The following is a 15,512-nucleotide window of genomic DNA, read 5'->3' as shown; positions in this document are numbered from 1 at the left end:
TAAAAGTTAAGCAAATGTGGAAAATGTAAAAAAGACTCTCATTGAACCACTAAATATGCAATTAAAAATACATTGGATAGTAGTGATGCCAGAAGTAAAGATTGGTAAATATGAAGACATAGCAATAGAAACTTTCCAAAATTAAATGCATAGGGGAAAAATTAGAAAAAAAAAAAACAAAAAGAGTACCAGTAACATGTAATTAGAGTCTCCAAAGGAGAGAAGAAATGGTGTCTAAAGAAATAATGCCTAAAATTTTTCAAAAAATGAAGAAAAATATAAATCTATATATTTAAGAAGCTCAGTGAATCCTAAAAATAAAAGAAGAAAGCAACACTAAGGCATATCATAATAAAATTTCACAAAAACATAGGAAAAACCTTAAAAGTTGCCAAAGAAATATACTTTTCATATGGGATAACTAATATAAGAGTGACATTGTGTTTCTTTTCAGAAATAATACAAGCAAGAACAAAATTAAGCAAAACTTTAAAGTATTGAAAGAAAAAGCTGTCACTTAGAATACTATACCCAGCAAAATTACTTTTCAAAAAGGAAAGTGAAAAATATTTTCAGATATACAAAAGCTGAAGAAATTGATCAGTAGCAGCCTTACACTACAAGAAACATTGAAGTCCATCAAGCAGAAGAAAAATAACACCGAGTAACAGATCTCCACAAAGGAGTGGAAGTCACTAGAAATTGTAATTATAAGAATACATATGTAAGATGTTTTTGTTAAAGATCTTTGTAAAAGGTAGTTGTAAGAACAATAATTATTATGAGGATGATAACATATATAAGTAAAATTATAATGCCAGTTACAAAGGCAGGAGAGGGAAAAACCTAAGTATACTATTGTAAAGTTCTTTTGCATAAAGTAGTATTTATACTTGCAGTTACACTGTGGTAAATTAAAGATATTTACTATAGGGGATGGTGTTGTGGCAAAGCAGGTGAAGCACTGCCTGTGATGCCAGAATCCCATATGGGCACCAGTTCAAGTCCTGGCTGCTCCAATTCCAGTCCAGCTGCCTGCTAAGGTGCCTGGGAAAGCAATGAAAGATGGTCCAAGTATTTGGGCCCCTGTACCCATGTGGGAGACTAGATGAAGCTCCTGGCTCCTGGCTCCTGGCTCCTGGCTCCTGGCTTCAGCCTTAGCCAGCCCTGGCTGTTGAAGCCATTTGGGAAGTAAACCTGCAAATGGAAGATATTCTCTCTCTCTTATTCCCAGGGCTAAACCAGGCCAGAGCTAGGAGCCCAGAACTCAACACATCAAAAAAACTTAACCTGATTAAAGAAATGCAAATCAAAACTTCAGTGAAATACCTCTTTATATCCACTAAATGACTAAAATTAAAAAGGCTGATGATAGCAAGTGTTGCTGATGATACAGGGAAATTGGGGCCCTCATGCATTGATAGTGAAGTTTAAAAAATCCTACAGCCACTATAGAAAACAGCTTAGATGTTGTGGCTCAGTAGGTTAAACTGCTGCTTGTAATGTTGACATTCCATATCAGAGTGCCAAGTCAAATCCTGACTGCTCTGCTTCTGACCCATCTACCTGCTAATGTGCCTGGGAAAGCAGCAGTGGATGACCCAAGTACTTGAGTTACTGCCACTCATGGGGGAGACCCAGAAGAAGTTCTTGGCTCCTGGCTTCAACCTGGCTTAGCTCCAGCTGTTGGGGCTGTATGGGGAATAAACCAGCAGATGGAGGATCTCTTTCTGTGTTTGTCTATGTCTCTCTCTGTCTCTCCCCCTCTCTGTAGCTCTTTCAAATAAATAAATAAATCTTCTTAAAAAAAATTGAACAGAGAGTTACCTCATGACCCAGCAGTCATACTCAACAAGTATATATATCTGAGAATAGAAAAAGAAAAATGTCCACACAAAAATATATCAGAAATATTTGTTACATGATCATTCATAATAGCCAAAAAAGGAAACATTGAAATATCCATTTACTGATGAATGAATAATCAAAGTATATTATCTCCATCCAATGGAATTTTATTCAACAATGAAAAAATAAAGTCCTGGTAATGTTACAACATGATGAATGTTGAAAACATGCTGTGTGAAAGAAGCTGTTCATACCATATTGCATGATTCCATCGATACGAAATATTCAGAATAGGTAAATAGAAACAAAAAGTAGATTGATGGTTCCAGGGCCTGCTATGAGAGGGAATGAGGGACTCAAATGAGCATGGAGTTCTTTTGAGGGGTGATCAAACTGTTGTACAGTTAGATATGAGTGTTATTTTCACAAGTCTGCAAATATACAAAATCCATTGAATTCTACACTTCAAAAGGTTCAAAAGGTTTATTTTCTGGCATGTGAGTTAAACACATGAGGGTCTTTTAAAGGCCATGAAAAATGCATATTATGAAAAAACTATGCATCAGTTTGAAAAATTTTGCCCCAAAATAAGCTTTTAATTCTGTCCTTTCATTCACAACACTATTAGATATTTTTGCAAGAGAAAAGGATGTACAGGTAGCTGTTTGTATCCATGAGTTCTTCATCTGCTAATTCAATCAACAGCAGATAGAAAATACTGCATCTGTACTGAACACACAGTTTTTTTCCTTGTCATTCTGTAAACAGTACAGCAACTATTTATGTAGTATTTACATAGTTTTCAGTATTTTGTAAGTAGTCTAGAGATTATTTTAAGTGTATAGGAGGATCTACATAGGTTATATACAAATGCTATGCCATTTTATATAAGAACTTGAGTGTCTACAGATTTTGGCATCCATGAGAAGTTCAGAAGGCAATCAGAATTTCAAGGGAGCTGAGATATTCTCATATAAAGTAAATATTCATAGTTTCATTTGTAATGGTCCAAAACTGGAAATAAACCAAATGTCTGTCAACATGGTATACTACTCAGAAATGAATTATGGGTCAAGTATATCCTAAATACTTGGGATCAGAAATATTTTGGATTTTCAAATTTTGGAATATATACATATGCATAATGCAATCTGTTTTTTGGGAATAACATCCAGATCTAAATATAAAACTCATTTATGTTTCCTACAACTTATACATATAGCCACATCAACAATGTGGATGAATAATAATATTTAATAACATAATAATTAAGTTGAGTTAAACAAGCTAAACAGCAATAGCAAAAGAATATATATTCTACAGTTCCATCTAAGACTAGATTTGTAACCAGTGTATAGTGATAAAAGAGATAAGTGACTACCTGGGCTTAGGGTTTAAGAGGAGTCTCAGAAGAGGGGTTATAAAAGGAGCCATAGTCCATATAACAGACTCACAGAATGCCAGTTGCTTTAAATAGCACTCTGACATCAGAATCAGCCCTTAAGGTATTCTGGTCTGGCTAAAAAGCCCACGAGAGCATTTCAGGCATGGAAAGCCAAGACACTGTGACAAAAAATGTCCTACATGAAGTACCTTGGTAGGTGAGACCCCAGTGGAAGAACTGATCATCAAAGAAGGAGGTACTTTTCTCTCAAGGGAGGAGAGAACTTCCACTTTGCTTATGGCCTTATCTAAATACTGACGGAGTTTCCATAGCCTAGGCAGTTCATGTTAAGAGCCTCAGGTTATCGCTGACATCATACATAAGAATGTTAATTGTTCAATGAACAACAGGAGTCATTGTGCACTAACTTCCCTTGTAGGACCTCTGTCCTCAAAGAGTTGCATTTTAATTATGTCTAAGTACTCACAAAAGATGTATCATTCTTGGGTGCTTCTTTAAAGTTAATATTCTAAAAAAAAAAGAAAGAAATTAACATCAAGATGCAATGACTTTGAACAGCCTTTGTCTCAACTGTTGAGGGACAGTTTTTTGATTTTTTGTTTTTTGATTTATTTTGTTCATGCCAACTGTTGAACTCTTTCCTTAGTATATAGTTGGTCTTCTGTGTATAAAGTTAATTGAAAATGGATCTTAGTCTAGAATGGGACTGGGAATTTGAAAGGGAGAAGGAGGAGGGGTGGGAGGGTGGATGAGAGAATGGGTATGGTGGGAAGAATCACTATATTCCTAAAGTTGTACTTACGAAATTCATGAAGTTTGTATTCCTTAAATAAAAGATTTCTTTGTGGGGGGTCGGGAATAAAATAAAAGGAGCTGTGAGAACTTCAAGGTAGTAATCATGTTCATTATCTTGATTGTAATGATAAATTCATGGATGCATGTGGTATATAAAGTGTCATGGTTAAATATATATATATATTATATATTTAAAGACTCACCAAAGTTATAATTTATTGTATATAAATTATATGAATTGATTTATGAGTTAAAGTCAAAATAAGAAAAAAAATTGCAACCCTCATTAGTCTGTGTGATAGATGTACAGATCAATTTTCTGAAATGTTTTATAGTTTACTATGATGTAGCAGTCCTAAAATGAAAATGTTTTACCTAAAATGCTAAGGAGTTTGACAAGATAGCATTAGAAAGCATGTAAGTAACTGGACTATATGAGACACTTGTGCTTTTTTTTTTTTTTAATTGGTATTAGTCAATATTTGGTGCTTCAATGGAAAGTAAATTTTTTTCCTTCTTACCTTCCATTTTTACTTTTGTTAAATATAAGGAACTAATTTAGATCTGTTGTCCCTGGCCTAGCTATAATCAATTTGAACACAAAGCATAAGATTTCAGATTTCATCTCTTAACATTCTTATGGAAAATGCAGTTTACTATTAGTCTGTCTAATCTCCATGGCTTATTCTCCTCAGTCCTACACACCTCCAAGCAACGAATTCAAGATCAGCATGAAATTGGAAGCACAGGACCCCAGGAACACCACCTCCACCTGTATTGCCACAGTAGTTGGACTGACAGGTGCCCGCCTTCGCTTGCGCCTTGACGGCAGTGACAATAAGAATGACTTCTGGCGACTGGTTGACTCAGCTGAAATCCAGCCTATTGGGAATTGTGAGAAGAATGGGGGTATGCTGCAGCCCCCTCTGGGTGAGTAACTAGGCCCTCTCTAGTCAGTCTAGTCAATCAGCTTGATTCCAAAAGTCATACATACTATTATGAGAAAACCCAGAGACTCCTGTTTATCCTTTTTTCATATGGTCCCCCAAAAATGACCTACCCAAACTGAAACAAACTGCAAGATATGGACATCTCCATCTCTGCATTGTGTTATGAGGTCCAAACTTCTTCAGACTCTTACTTTTCTAGCAAGTGTTGTGTTCCAATAAAACTTTATTTACCATGAAAAGGTGACTAAGCCCGCTAACTTAAGTTTGCTGGCTTGTGATTTAGATACAACCATTTATTTGTTATAGTTGTAAAATGGGAACTATTAACCCTTTCTTTCCATCTACATGAATTAAATAGACTATGACTATTAAAAATCCCTTTATTCCTTTTATATCTGCGCCCATTTGTCTTGGGAGAAAAAAAATGGAAGGTTTTGCCATTTAATCTACCTCAAAAAACAACGTTTGGCCAAATTCTATAATTATGAGAAAGAGTAAGAAAAAAAATCTCCCCATGTGACAGATGATTATTACAAGGATCTTTTCTCTTCTTTTGCTCAAATTTTTACTTGGTCCTTGGAATCTTCTCATTTTGATTTCACTATTAATTAAAATCTATAATTTTACTTACTTTTCTCTAATATATCATAGTCACCCCTTTTTTTCAACCTCAATATACCTGAGAGATTCAGCCCATTTCATCAATTACTCAGTCCCTATTGCAGTGAATCCCAATGGGGTGTTAGCAAGAGATGGATTGTACTATAACTTACAGCTAACCTTTGTTACACTTATTGTTTATTTTGAAGGATTGCATTTTAAAATCTAATTTTGCTTTACAATCAGTCTTGCCCCAATACAATCCCATCAAGGTGGCATGTACCAATGCCATCTCACTAGTCCAAGTGATCAATTTCAGTTCACATTAGATGGCTTGGATAGGTCTAAGAAACAAAGGGATCACACAAACAAGACAAGTGTCTGCTAATACTAACTGATAGAATCAAAAAGGGAGAGAAAGATCCAGCATGGGAAGTGGGATACACAGCAGACTCATAGAATGGCAGATGTCCTAAACAACACTCTGGCCTCAGAATCAGCCCTTAAGGCATTCGGATCTGGCTGAAGAGCCCATGAGAGTATTGTAGGCATGGAAAGCCAAGATACCATGGAAAAGGAAAAAAGAAGAAGACCTAAATGAAAGATCTCTGTTAGTGAGATCCCAATGGAAAGAACGGGGCCATCAAAGAAGGAGGTACCCTTCTCTGAAGGGAGGAGAGAACTTCCACTTTGACTGTAACCCTATCGGAATAAGATCAAAGTCAGCGAACCCTAAAGGCTTCCATAGCCCTGGCAACTCATGACTAGAGCCTAGGGAGATTACTGACGCCATGAACAGGAGTGTCAAATTGTTAAATCAGCAACAGGAGTCACTGTGTACTTACATCCCATGTGGGATCTGTCCTTAATGTGTTGTCTAATGTGCAGTGATGCTATAACTAGTACTGAAACAGTATTTTTACACTTTGTGTTTCTGTGTGGGTACAAACTGATGAGATCTTTACTAATTATATACTGAATCGATCTTCTGTATATAAAGATAATTGGAAATGAAAAAAAAAAAAAACCTGGTGTTAAATTGGAAATGGCATAGAAAATTAATTAATTTTTTAAAAAAAAATTATGTAGGATCTCTGTCTTTAATGTGCTGTACATTGCTATTTAATGCTATAACTAGTACTCCAACAGTATTTTTTTTTTCACTTTATGTTGCTATATGGGGGCAAACTGTTGAAATTGTTACCTAATTTATACTAAACTGATCTTTTGTATATAAAGAGAATTGAAAATGAATCATGATGTGATTGGAAGGGGAGAGGGAGCGGGAAAGGGGAGGGTTGTGGGTGGGAGGGAAGTTTTGGGAGGGGGAAGCCATTGTAACCCATGAGCTGTACTTTGGAAATTTATATTCATTAAATAAAAGTTTAATAAAAAAAAAAGAAAGAAAAAGCATTAAACAAATTAAAAAAAAAAAAAGAAAGAAAGAAAGAAAGAAAGATTTCCTGATAGTCGAGCATGAGTGTGAGGGGAAAATTTTCAAACATTCTATATTTCCAGCTCCTATAGCTTCAGGCAGCATACAGAATGATGAGAGTAAACAGAAATGATAATGATGCTATAAACAGAAATCTGAAGCAGTTGAAAGTAGCTGAAGGAATCTGGGACCAGACTCATAAGATGGAAGGAAGTTGTCCAAGATCAGGAATGGTAGCATGTGATTAAAGTAGGTGAGACATGGACTAGCACAAAGATAGATAGCTATAATTGGCCATCTTTTCCCAGCAGAGCAAATATGATCTTTATCACTATCATATTTATAACTCAGCCAAATTACCTGAAGATGTTTAAAGCATGTAGAGTTTAGAGTGTGATATAGTGAATATGACATATTCATAATCAATGTAATTCATTTTATGAATGAGATTCAGGCAAAAAGTAACACTGAAAATTGATGTTTGGACCAAAGAATGCACTGCAACATTTAATCATGATCAGAAACTATGCCTTACCTGAATCAATGAGAAAAAAATTTTGTAAAAGAAATTATAGAGAGGGAGGAGGAGGAGGGGGTGGGAATGTGGGTGGGAGGGTGCGTACGGTGGGAAGAATAACTATATTCCTAAAGTTGTACTTATGAAATTTGTATTCCTTAAAAAATTAATTAATTAATTAACAAAAACCCAATATTTCCTCCTGAAAAGAAGTTATAGAAAAATAATAAAGTTTGCATGAAAATAGAGACATATAAAAAAAATATATATATATACATTTTTAAAGTAAAGTTTATAAAACAGAGCATACTCAGGAAAATCCTTTTCACCCAGTTCTTTCCTTTGATAACCATTTTATTTTAATTCTGTAGTTTATCCTTCCATTTTTAAAAGTATAAGGAAATATATGTGTGTATCCATATATACATTTACCTATATGTGCTTGCCTAAGTGATAGCATACTATACGTACTTTTCTCAACCTTGCTTTTTTTCATTTACTGGTATATTCTAAAGCTGACTTCATGGTAGTATGCATGAATTATTCATTCCTTTTTTTGTTTTAAAGATTTATTTATTTATTTATTTATTTGAAAGGCAAAGTTATGGAGAAAGAAAGAGAAAGAGATCGTCCATCTGCAGGTTCACTCCCCAAATGACCACAACAACCAGGACTGGGCCAGGCTGAAGCCAGGAGGTTCATCCAAGTCTTCCATGTAGGGGCCCAAATATTTGGACCATCTTCTGCTGCTTTCCCAGGTGGATTTGCAGGGATCTGTGTTGGAAGTGAAGCAGTTGGGACTTGAACTGACATGGGATGCCAGCATTGCAGGCAGTGCCTTAACCCACTATACCACAAGACCAGATCCTCCTCATTTCATTTTTTTTTTTAATTTTTTTGACAGGCAGAGTGGACAGTGAGAGAGACAGAGACAGAGAAAAAGGTCTTCCTTTGAGGTTGGTTCACCCTCCAATGGCCGCCACTGCCGGCGCACCACGCTGATCCGATGGCAGGAGCCAGGTGCTTCTCCTGGTCTCCCATCCTGGTGCAGGGCCCAAGCACTTGGGCCATCCTCCACTGCACTCCCTGGCCACAGCAGAGAGCTGGCCTGGAAGAGGGGCAACCGGGACAGAATCTGGCGCCCCGACCGGGACTAGAACCTGGTGTGCCGGCGCCGCAAGGCAGAGGATTAGCCTAGTGAGCCGCGGCACCGGCCCTCATTTCATTCTATACCTGTGTAGAACAGTATTATTCTCATGCTTTTTTTTAGAAACCTTTTATTTAATGAGTACAAGTTTCCTAAGTACAACTTTAGGAATATAGTGATTCTTCCCAACATACCCGCCCTCCCACCCCCTCTCCCACACCACTTCATCCTCCCTCTCCCATTCCCAGTCCCATTCTCCATTAAGATTCATTTTCAATTAACTTTATACACAGAAGATCAACTCTATACTAAGGAAAGATTTAAAAAATTTGCACCACACAAACACACACAAAAATATATAAAAAACTGTCTGAGAACAAGTTTTATAGTTAATTCTCATAGTATAACTCATTCAGAACAGAGGTCCTGCATGGGGACTAAGTGCATAGTGACTCCTGTTGTTAATTTAACAGTTAACACTCTTATGTCTGACGTCATTGACCACCTGAGGCTCTTGACATAAACTGCCAAGGCTATGGAAGCCTTTTGAGTCCACAGTTTCCATCAATATTTAGACAAGGTCATAAGTAAAGTAGAAGTTCTCTCCCCCCTTCAGAGAAAAGTATATCCTTCTTTGAAGGCCCCTTCTTTCCAGTGGGGTCACGTTCACCAGGATCCTTCATGTAGGACGTTTCTTTTTTTCTTTTCTTTTCTTTTCTTTTCTTTTCTTTTCTTTTCTTTTCTTTTCTTTTCTTTTCTTTTCTTTTCTTTTCTTTCTTCCTTTCTTTCTTTCCTTCCTTCCTTCCTTCCTTCTTTCTTTCTTTCTTTTTTTTTTTTTTGCCACAGTGTCTTGGCTTTCCATACCTGAAATACTTTCATGGGCTTTCAGCCAGACCAGAATGTCCAAAGGCCTGATTCTGAGGTCAGAGTGCTATTTAGAGCAATTGTCTTTGTATGAGTCTGCTGTGTGAACTGCTTCCCATGTTGGAACATTCTCTCCTTTTTAATTCTATGTATTGATATTACCAGACTCCTGATCTTATCTATATGATCCCTTTAACATTTAATCCTATCTTTGTGATCAATTTAAAATTTAATATGATCACTTTAAAACTTAAGATGGTGGCCAGCGCCGTGGCTCAACAGGCTAATCCTCCGCCTTGCGGCGCCGGCACACCAGGTTCTAGTCCTGGTCGGAGTGCCGGATTCTGTCCCGGTTGCCCCTCTTCCAGGCCAGCTCTCTGCTATGGCCCAGGAGTGCAGAGGAGGATGGCCCATGTGCTTGGGCCCTGCACCCCATGGGAGACCAGGAGAAGCACCTGGCTCCTGCCATTGGATCAGCGTGGTACGGCGACTGCGGCAGCCATTGGAGGGTGAACCAACAGCAAAGGAAGATCTTTCTCTCTGTCTCTCTCTCTCACTGTCCACTCTGCCTGTCAAAAAAAAAAAAAAAAACCTTAAGATGGCATTATTACCACCCAGCTTAATGGGATTTGGAGTCCTATGGCAAGCTTTTAGCTGTATCCTTAGAATTAAGTCCATAGGAATGTATGCAGAACTATATAGCTTTACAGTTACAAACTTCTTCTTCCCTCTCTTATTCCCACTCTTAATTTTTACTGGAATCTATTTTTAGTTGTACACATGATTAATTCTATGTTAGGTAAAGAGTTCAACCAATTGGTATTAAGAAGGAAAAAAAAAAGGACTGTTTGAGTAGTTTTACCATTAATTCTCATAGTACAACACATTAAGGGCAGAGGTCCTACATGGGGAGCAGGTGCACAGTGACTCCTGTTGTTGATTTAACAATTGATACTCTTATTTATGACATAAGTAATCACCCGAGGCTCTTGTCATGAATTGCCAAGGCTATGGAAGCCTCTTGAGTTCACCAACTCTGATCTTATTTAGAAAAGGCCATAGTCAAAGTGGAAGTTCCCACTTCCCTTCAGAGAAAGCTGCTGATTTCTTTGATGGCTGTTCTTTCCGCTGGGATCTCACTCACAGAGATCTTTCATTTAGGTATTTTTTTTTTTGCCACAATGTCTTGGCTTTCCATGCCTGAGAAACTCTCATGGGCTTTTTATCCAGATTTGAATGCCTTAAGGGCTGATTCTGAGGCCAGAGTGCTGTTTAGGCCTTTTGCCATTCTACTACTCAAACAGTACTCTATACTTTGTGTGTCTTTGTGGGTGCAGTCTGTTGAAATATTTACTTAGTATATACTAAGTTGATCTTCTATATATAAAAATAATTGAAAATGAATCATGATGAAGAATGGGATGGGAGAGGGTGTAAGAGATGGGATGGTTGCAGGTGGGAGGGAGGTTATTGGGGGGAAAGCTGCTATAATTCAAAAGTTGTACTTTGGAAATTTATATTTATTAAATAAAAGTTGAAAAGGAAAGAAGGAAAAAAAAGAAACAAACAAAAAACTGTTCCTCAATAGTCAAGACAAGGGCTATCCAACTCATTGCTCCTCAAAGTGTAAATTTCACTTCTACAGGTTTCCTTTTAGGTGCTCTGTTAGCTATCACAGGGAGAACATATGGTGTTTGTCCCTTTGGCACTGCCTTATTTCACTGAGTATGATGTTTTCCAGATTCATCCATTTTGTTGCAAATGACCAGATTTAATTTTTTAAAGATTTTATTTATTTTATTTGATAGGTAGAGTTACAGACAGTGAGAGGGAAAGACAGAAAGAAAGGTCTTCCTTTCGTTGGTTCACTCCCCAAATGGTTGCAACGGCGGGAGCTGTGCCAATCCAAAGCCAGGAGCCAGGCACTTCCTCCCAGTCTCCCACATGAGTGGAGGGGCCCAAGCACTTAGGCCATCTTCCACTGTTTTCCCTGGCCATAGCAGAGAGCTGGATTGGAAGTGGAGCAGCAGGGACTAGAACCAGCACCCATATAGGATGCTGGTGCCACAGGCAGAGGATTAACCCACTGCGCCACTGTGCCGGCCCCTTGGATTTCTTTTTTTTTTTTTTTTACCAGTGTGTAGTATTCCTTAGAGTACATATTCCATAATTTCTTTATCCAGCCTTCAGTTGACAGGCATTTGGGTTGATTCCATGTCTTAGCTATTGTGAACTGAGCTACAGTAAACATGGGGATGCAGATAACTCTTTTATTTGCTGATTTCATTTCCCTTGTGTAAATATGAAGGAGTGGGATGGCTGGGTTATATGGAAGAACTATATTCAGATTTCTGAGGTATCTCCAAACTGTCTTCCATAGTGGTTTTACCAGTTTACATTCCCACCAACAGTGGATTATGGTCCCTTTTTCCCCACATCCTCACCAGCATTTGTTGTTTGTGGATTTCTGTGTGCAAGCTGTTCTAACAGGGGAGAAGTGAAATCTCATTGTGGGTTTTTATTTGCATTTCCCTGACAGGTAGTGATCCTGAGCATTTTTTCATGTGTCTGTTGGCCATTTGGATTTCCTCTTTTGAAAAAAGTCTGTTTAGGCCGGCGCCATGGCTCAATAGGCTAATCCTCCGCCTTGCGGCACCGGCACACCGGGTTCTAGTCCCGGTCAGGGCACCAATCCTGTCCCGGTTGCCCCTCTTCCAGGCCAGCTCTCTGCTGTGGCCAGGGAGTGCAGTGGAGGATGGCCCAGGTTCTTGGGCCCTGTACCCCATGGGAGACCAGGATAAGCACCTGGCTCCTGCCATCGGAACAGCGCGGTGCGCCGGCCGCAGCGCGCCTACCGCGGCGGCCATTGGAGGGTGTGCCAACGGCAAAAAGGAAGACCTTTCTCTCTGTCTCTCTCTACTGTCCACTCTGCCTGTCAAAAAAAAAAAAAAAGAAAAGAAAAAAGTCTGTTTAAGTACTTTGCCCATTTCTTAACTGGGTTGTTTTGTTGTTGTGGAGTTTCTTGATCTCTTTGTATATTCTAGTTATTAATCCTTTATCTCTTACTTAGTTTGCAAATAATTTCTCCCATTCTGTTGGCTGCCTCTTCACTTTGCTGACTGTTTATTTTGCGTTACAGAAGCGTCTCAATTTGATGTAATTCCATTTGTTAATTTTGGCTTTTATTGCCTGTACCTCTGGGGTCTTTTCCAGGAACTCTTTGCCTGTGTCAATGTGTTGCAGAGTTTCCCCAATGTTCTCTAATAATTTGATGATATCAGGTCGTAGATCTAGGTCCTTAATCCATTATCAATGGATTTTTGTGTAAGGTGTAAAGTAGGGGTCCTGCTTCATACTTCTGCATGTGGAAATCCAGTTTTTCCAGCATCATTTACTGAAGAGACTGTCCTTTCTCCAGAGATTGGTTTTAGCTACTTGGGTGAATATAAGTTGGTTGTAGATGTTGGATTGATTTCTGGTGTTTCTATTCTGTTCCATTGGTCTGTCCATCTGTTGTTGTACCAGTACCAGGCTGTTTTAATTATAACTACCTTGTAATATGTCTTGAAATCTGGTATTGTGATGCCTCTTGCTTTGTTCTATTCAGGGTCTCCTGTGTTTCCAAATGAATTTCAACATTTTTTCTAGGTCTGAGAAGAATGTCTGGCATTTTGATTAATATCGGCATTGAATCTGTAAATTGCACTCAGAAGAATGGACACTTTGATGATATTGATTCTTCAAATCCATGAACATGAAAGTTTTTTCCTTTTTTTATATCTTCTTTCTTTCTTTCTTTAATGTTTGTTATTCTCATGTAGAGATCTTTGACTTCCTTGTTAAATTTATTTCAAGTTATATGATTTTTTTTTGTATCTATTGTGAATGGGATTGATTTTAGAAGTTCTTTCTCAGCTGGGGCATTGTCTTATATACAAAGGCTATTGTTTTTTGTGTATTGATTTTACATTCTGCTGCTTTACCAAGCACTTTTATGAGTTCCAATAGTCCTCTTGGTGGAATCTTTGGATCTCCTATATATAGAATCATGTTATCTGCAAATACGGTAGTTTGACTTCCTCTTTCTGATTTGAATCCCTTTGATTTCTTTTTCTGCCTAATGGTTCTGGCTAAAATTTCCATGAGTATATTGAATATCAGTGATGAGAGTGGGCATCCTTGTCTGGTTCTGGATGTCAGAGGGAATGCTCTCAAAATTTCCCCATTCAATAGTATGCCTGCGATGGGTTTGTCATAAATTGCCTTCCTTGATTGTATTGAGGAATGTTCCTTCTAAACCCAGTTTGCTTAGAGTTTTTATCATGAAAGTAAAATTTTATTAAATGCTTTCTCTGCATCTATGAGATAATCTTATGGTTTTTGTTCTTCAGTTTGTTAATGTGATATATCACATTGATTGATTTGCAAATGTTGAACCATCCCTGCATACCAGAGATAAATCACTCTTGCTATGGGTGATTGATCTTTCTGATGTGTTGTTGTATTTGATTGGCTAGAATTCTGTTGAGGATTTTTGCATCTATGTTCATTGGGGAAATTGGTCTGTAGTTCTCTTTCCCTGTTGTGCCTTTTCTGGGTTGAGGATTTAATGTGATTTTGGCTTCATAGAAAGAAGTTGGGAGGATTTCCTCCCTTTCAATTGTTTTGAATAACTGAGAAGAATTGGAGTTAGTTCTTTTTAAAAAAAAATTATTTTTTATTTATTTGAAAGAGTTACAGAGAGAGGTAGAGAGAGAGAGAAAGGTCTTCCATCCACTGGTTTACTCCCCAGATGGCCACAACAGCTAGAGCTGTGCTGATCCAAAGGCAGGAGCCAGGAACTTCTTCTGGGACTCCCACATGGCTGCAGGGGCCCAAGGACTTGGGCTATCTTCCACTGCCTTCCCAGGCCATTGCAAAGAGCTGGATCAGAAGAAGAGCAGCTGGGACCAGAACCAGTGCCCATATGGGATGCCAGTGCTTCAGGCCAGGGCTTTAACCACTGCGCTGCAGTGCTGGCCCCTGAGTTAGTTCTTCTTTAAATATCTAGTAGAATTCATTAGTGAAGCCATCTGGTCCTGGGATTTTCTTTCTTGGGAGGGTCTTTATTAATGATTCAATTTCCATCTTGGTAATGGATCTGTTTAGGTTTTCTGTGTCTTCATGGCTCAATTTAGGTAGGTTGTATTTGTCCAGGAATCTATCCATTTCCTCTAGGTTTCCCAATTCGTTGGCATACGGCTCTTTGTAGTAGTTCCGATGATTCTTTAATTTCTGTGGTGTCCATTGTTACATTTCCTTTTTAATCTCTAATTTTGTTGATTTGGGTCTTCTTTCTTCATTTTTTGATTATGTGGGCCAATGATGTGTCACTGTTGTTTATTTTTTCAAAAATCCAGCTATTCGTTTTGCTGGTCTTTTGTATTTTTTTTTGTTTTGATTTTGTTGATTTCTTCTCTAATTTTAATTATTTCTTTTCTCCTACCAGTTTTGGGTTTGGTTTGCTATTGTTTTTCTAGTTCCTTGAGGTGCATTGATAGTTCATTTTTTGGGTATCTTTCCAATTTCTTGATGTAGGCACCAATTGCTAAAACTTTCCTCTTAACACTGCTTTTGCTGTATTCCATAAGTTTTGATATGTTGTATTGTCATCTTCGTTTGTTTCCAGAAATTTTTTATTTCTTCTATGATGCACTGTTCATTTTGGAGTATTTTGTTCAGTCTCCATATGTTTGCATATGTTCTGAGTTGCTGATTTCCAGTTTCATTGCATTGTGGTCTGAGAAGATGCATGGTATGATTTTGATTTTTTTTTTAATTTGCTGAGGCTTGCTTTATGGTCTAGCATGTAGTCAGTCCCTAGAGAAAGTTCCATACACTGATGAGAAAAATGTGTATTCTGTGGCTGTAGGATGGAATGCTCTGTAGATATCTGCTAGGACTGTTTGGTC

The 15,512-nt window shown here is 37.8% G+C and overlaps 1 protein-coding gene across 14 annotated transcripts in view; it reads left to right on the top strand.

Annotated features, from left to right (window-relative positions):
• SCMH1 (Scm polycomb group protein homolog 1) overlaps positions 1–15,512 on the top strand; it is a 219,479-nt gene that overhangs the window by 87,512 nt on the left and 116,455 nt on the right. For 13 of the 14 annotated variants that reach the window (XM_062191072.1, XM_062191075.1, XM_062191076.1 and 10 more), the window contains one exon: positions 4,744–4,978. In XM_062191072.1, the coding sequence (XP_062047056.1) occupies positions 4,744–4,978 (235 nt within the window). Of the gene's footprint in view, positions 1–4,743; positions 4,979–15,512 lie in introns of those variants that run through there. The other variant, XM_062191074.1, reaches the window with a different exon arrangement.

This window comes from Lepus europaeus, chromosome 5, assembly GCF_033115175.1.
Source record: "Lepus europaeus isolate LE1 chromosome 5, mLepTim1.pri, whole genome shotgun sequence".
NCBI lineage: Eukaryota > Metazoa > Chordata > Mammalia > Lagomorpha > Leporidae > Lepus > Lepus europaeus.
This window is presented reverse-complemented; position numbering and strand designations above follow the sequence as displayed.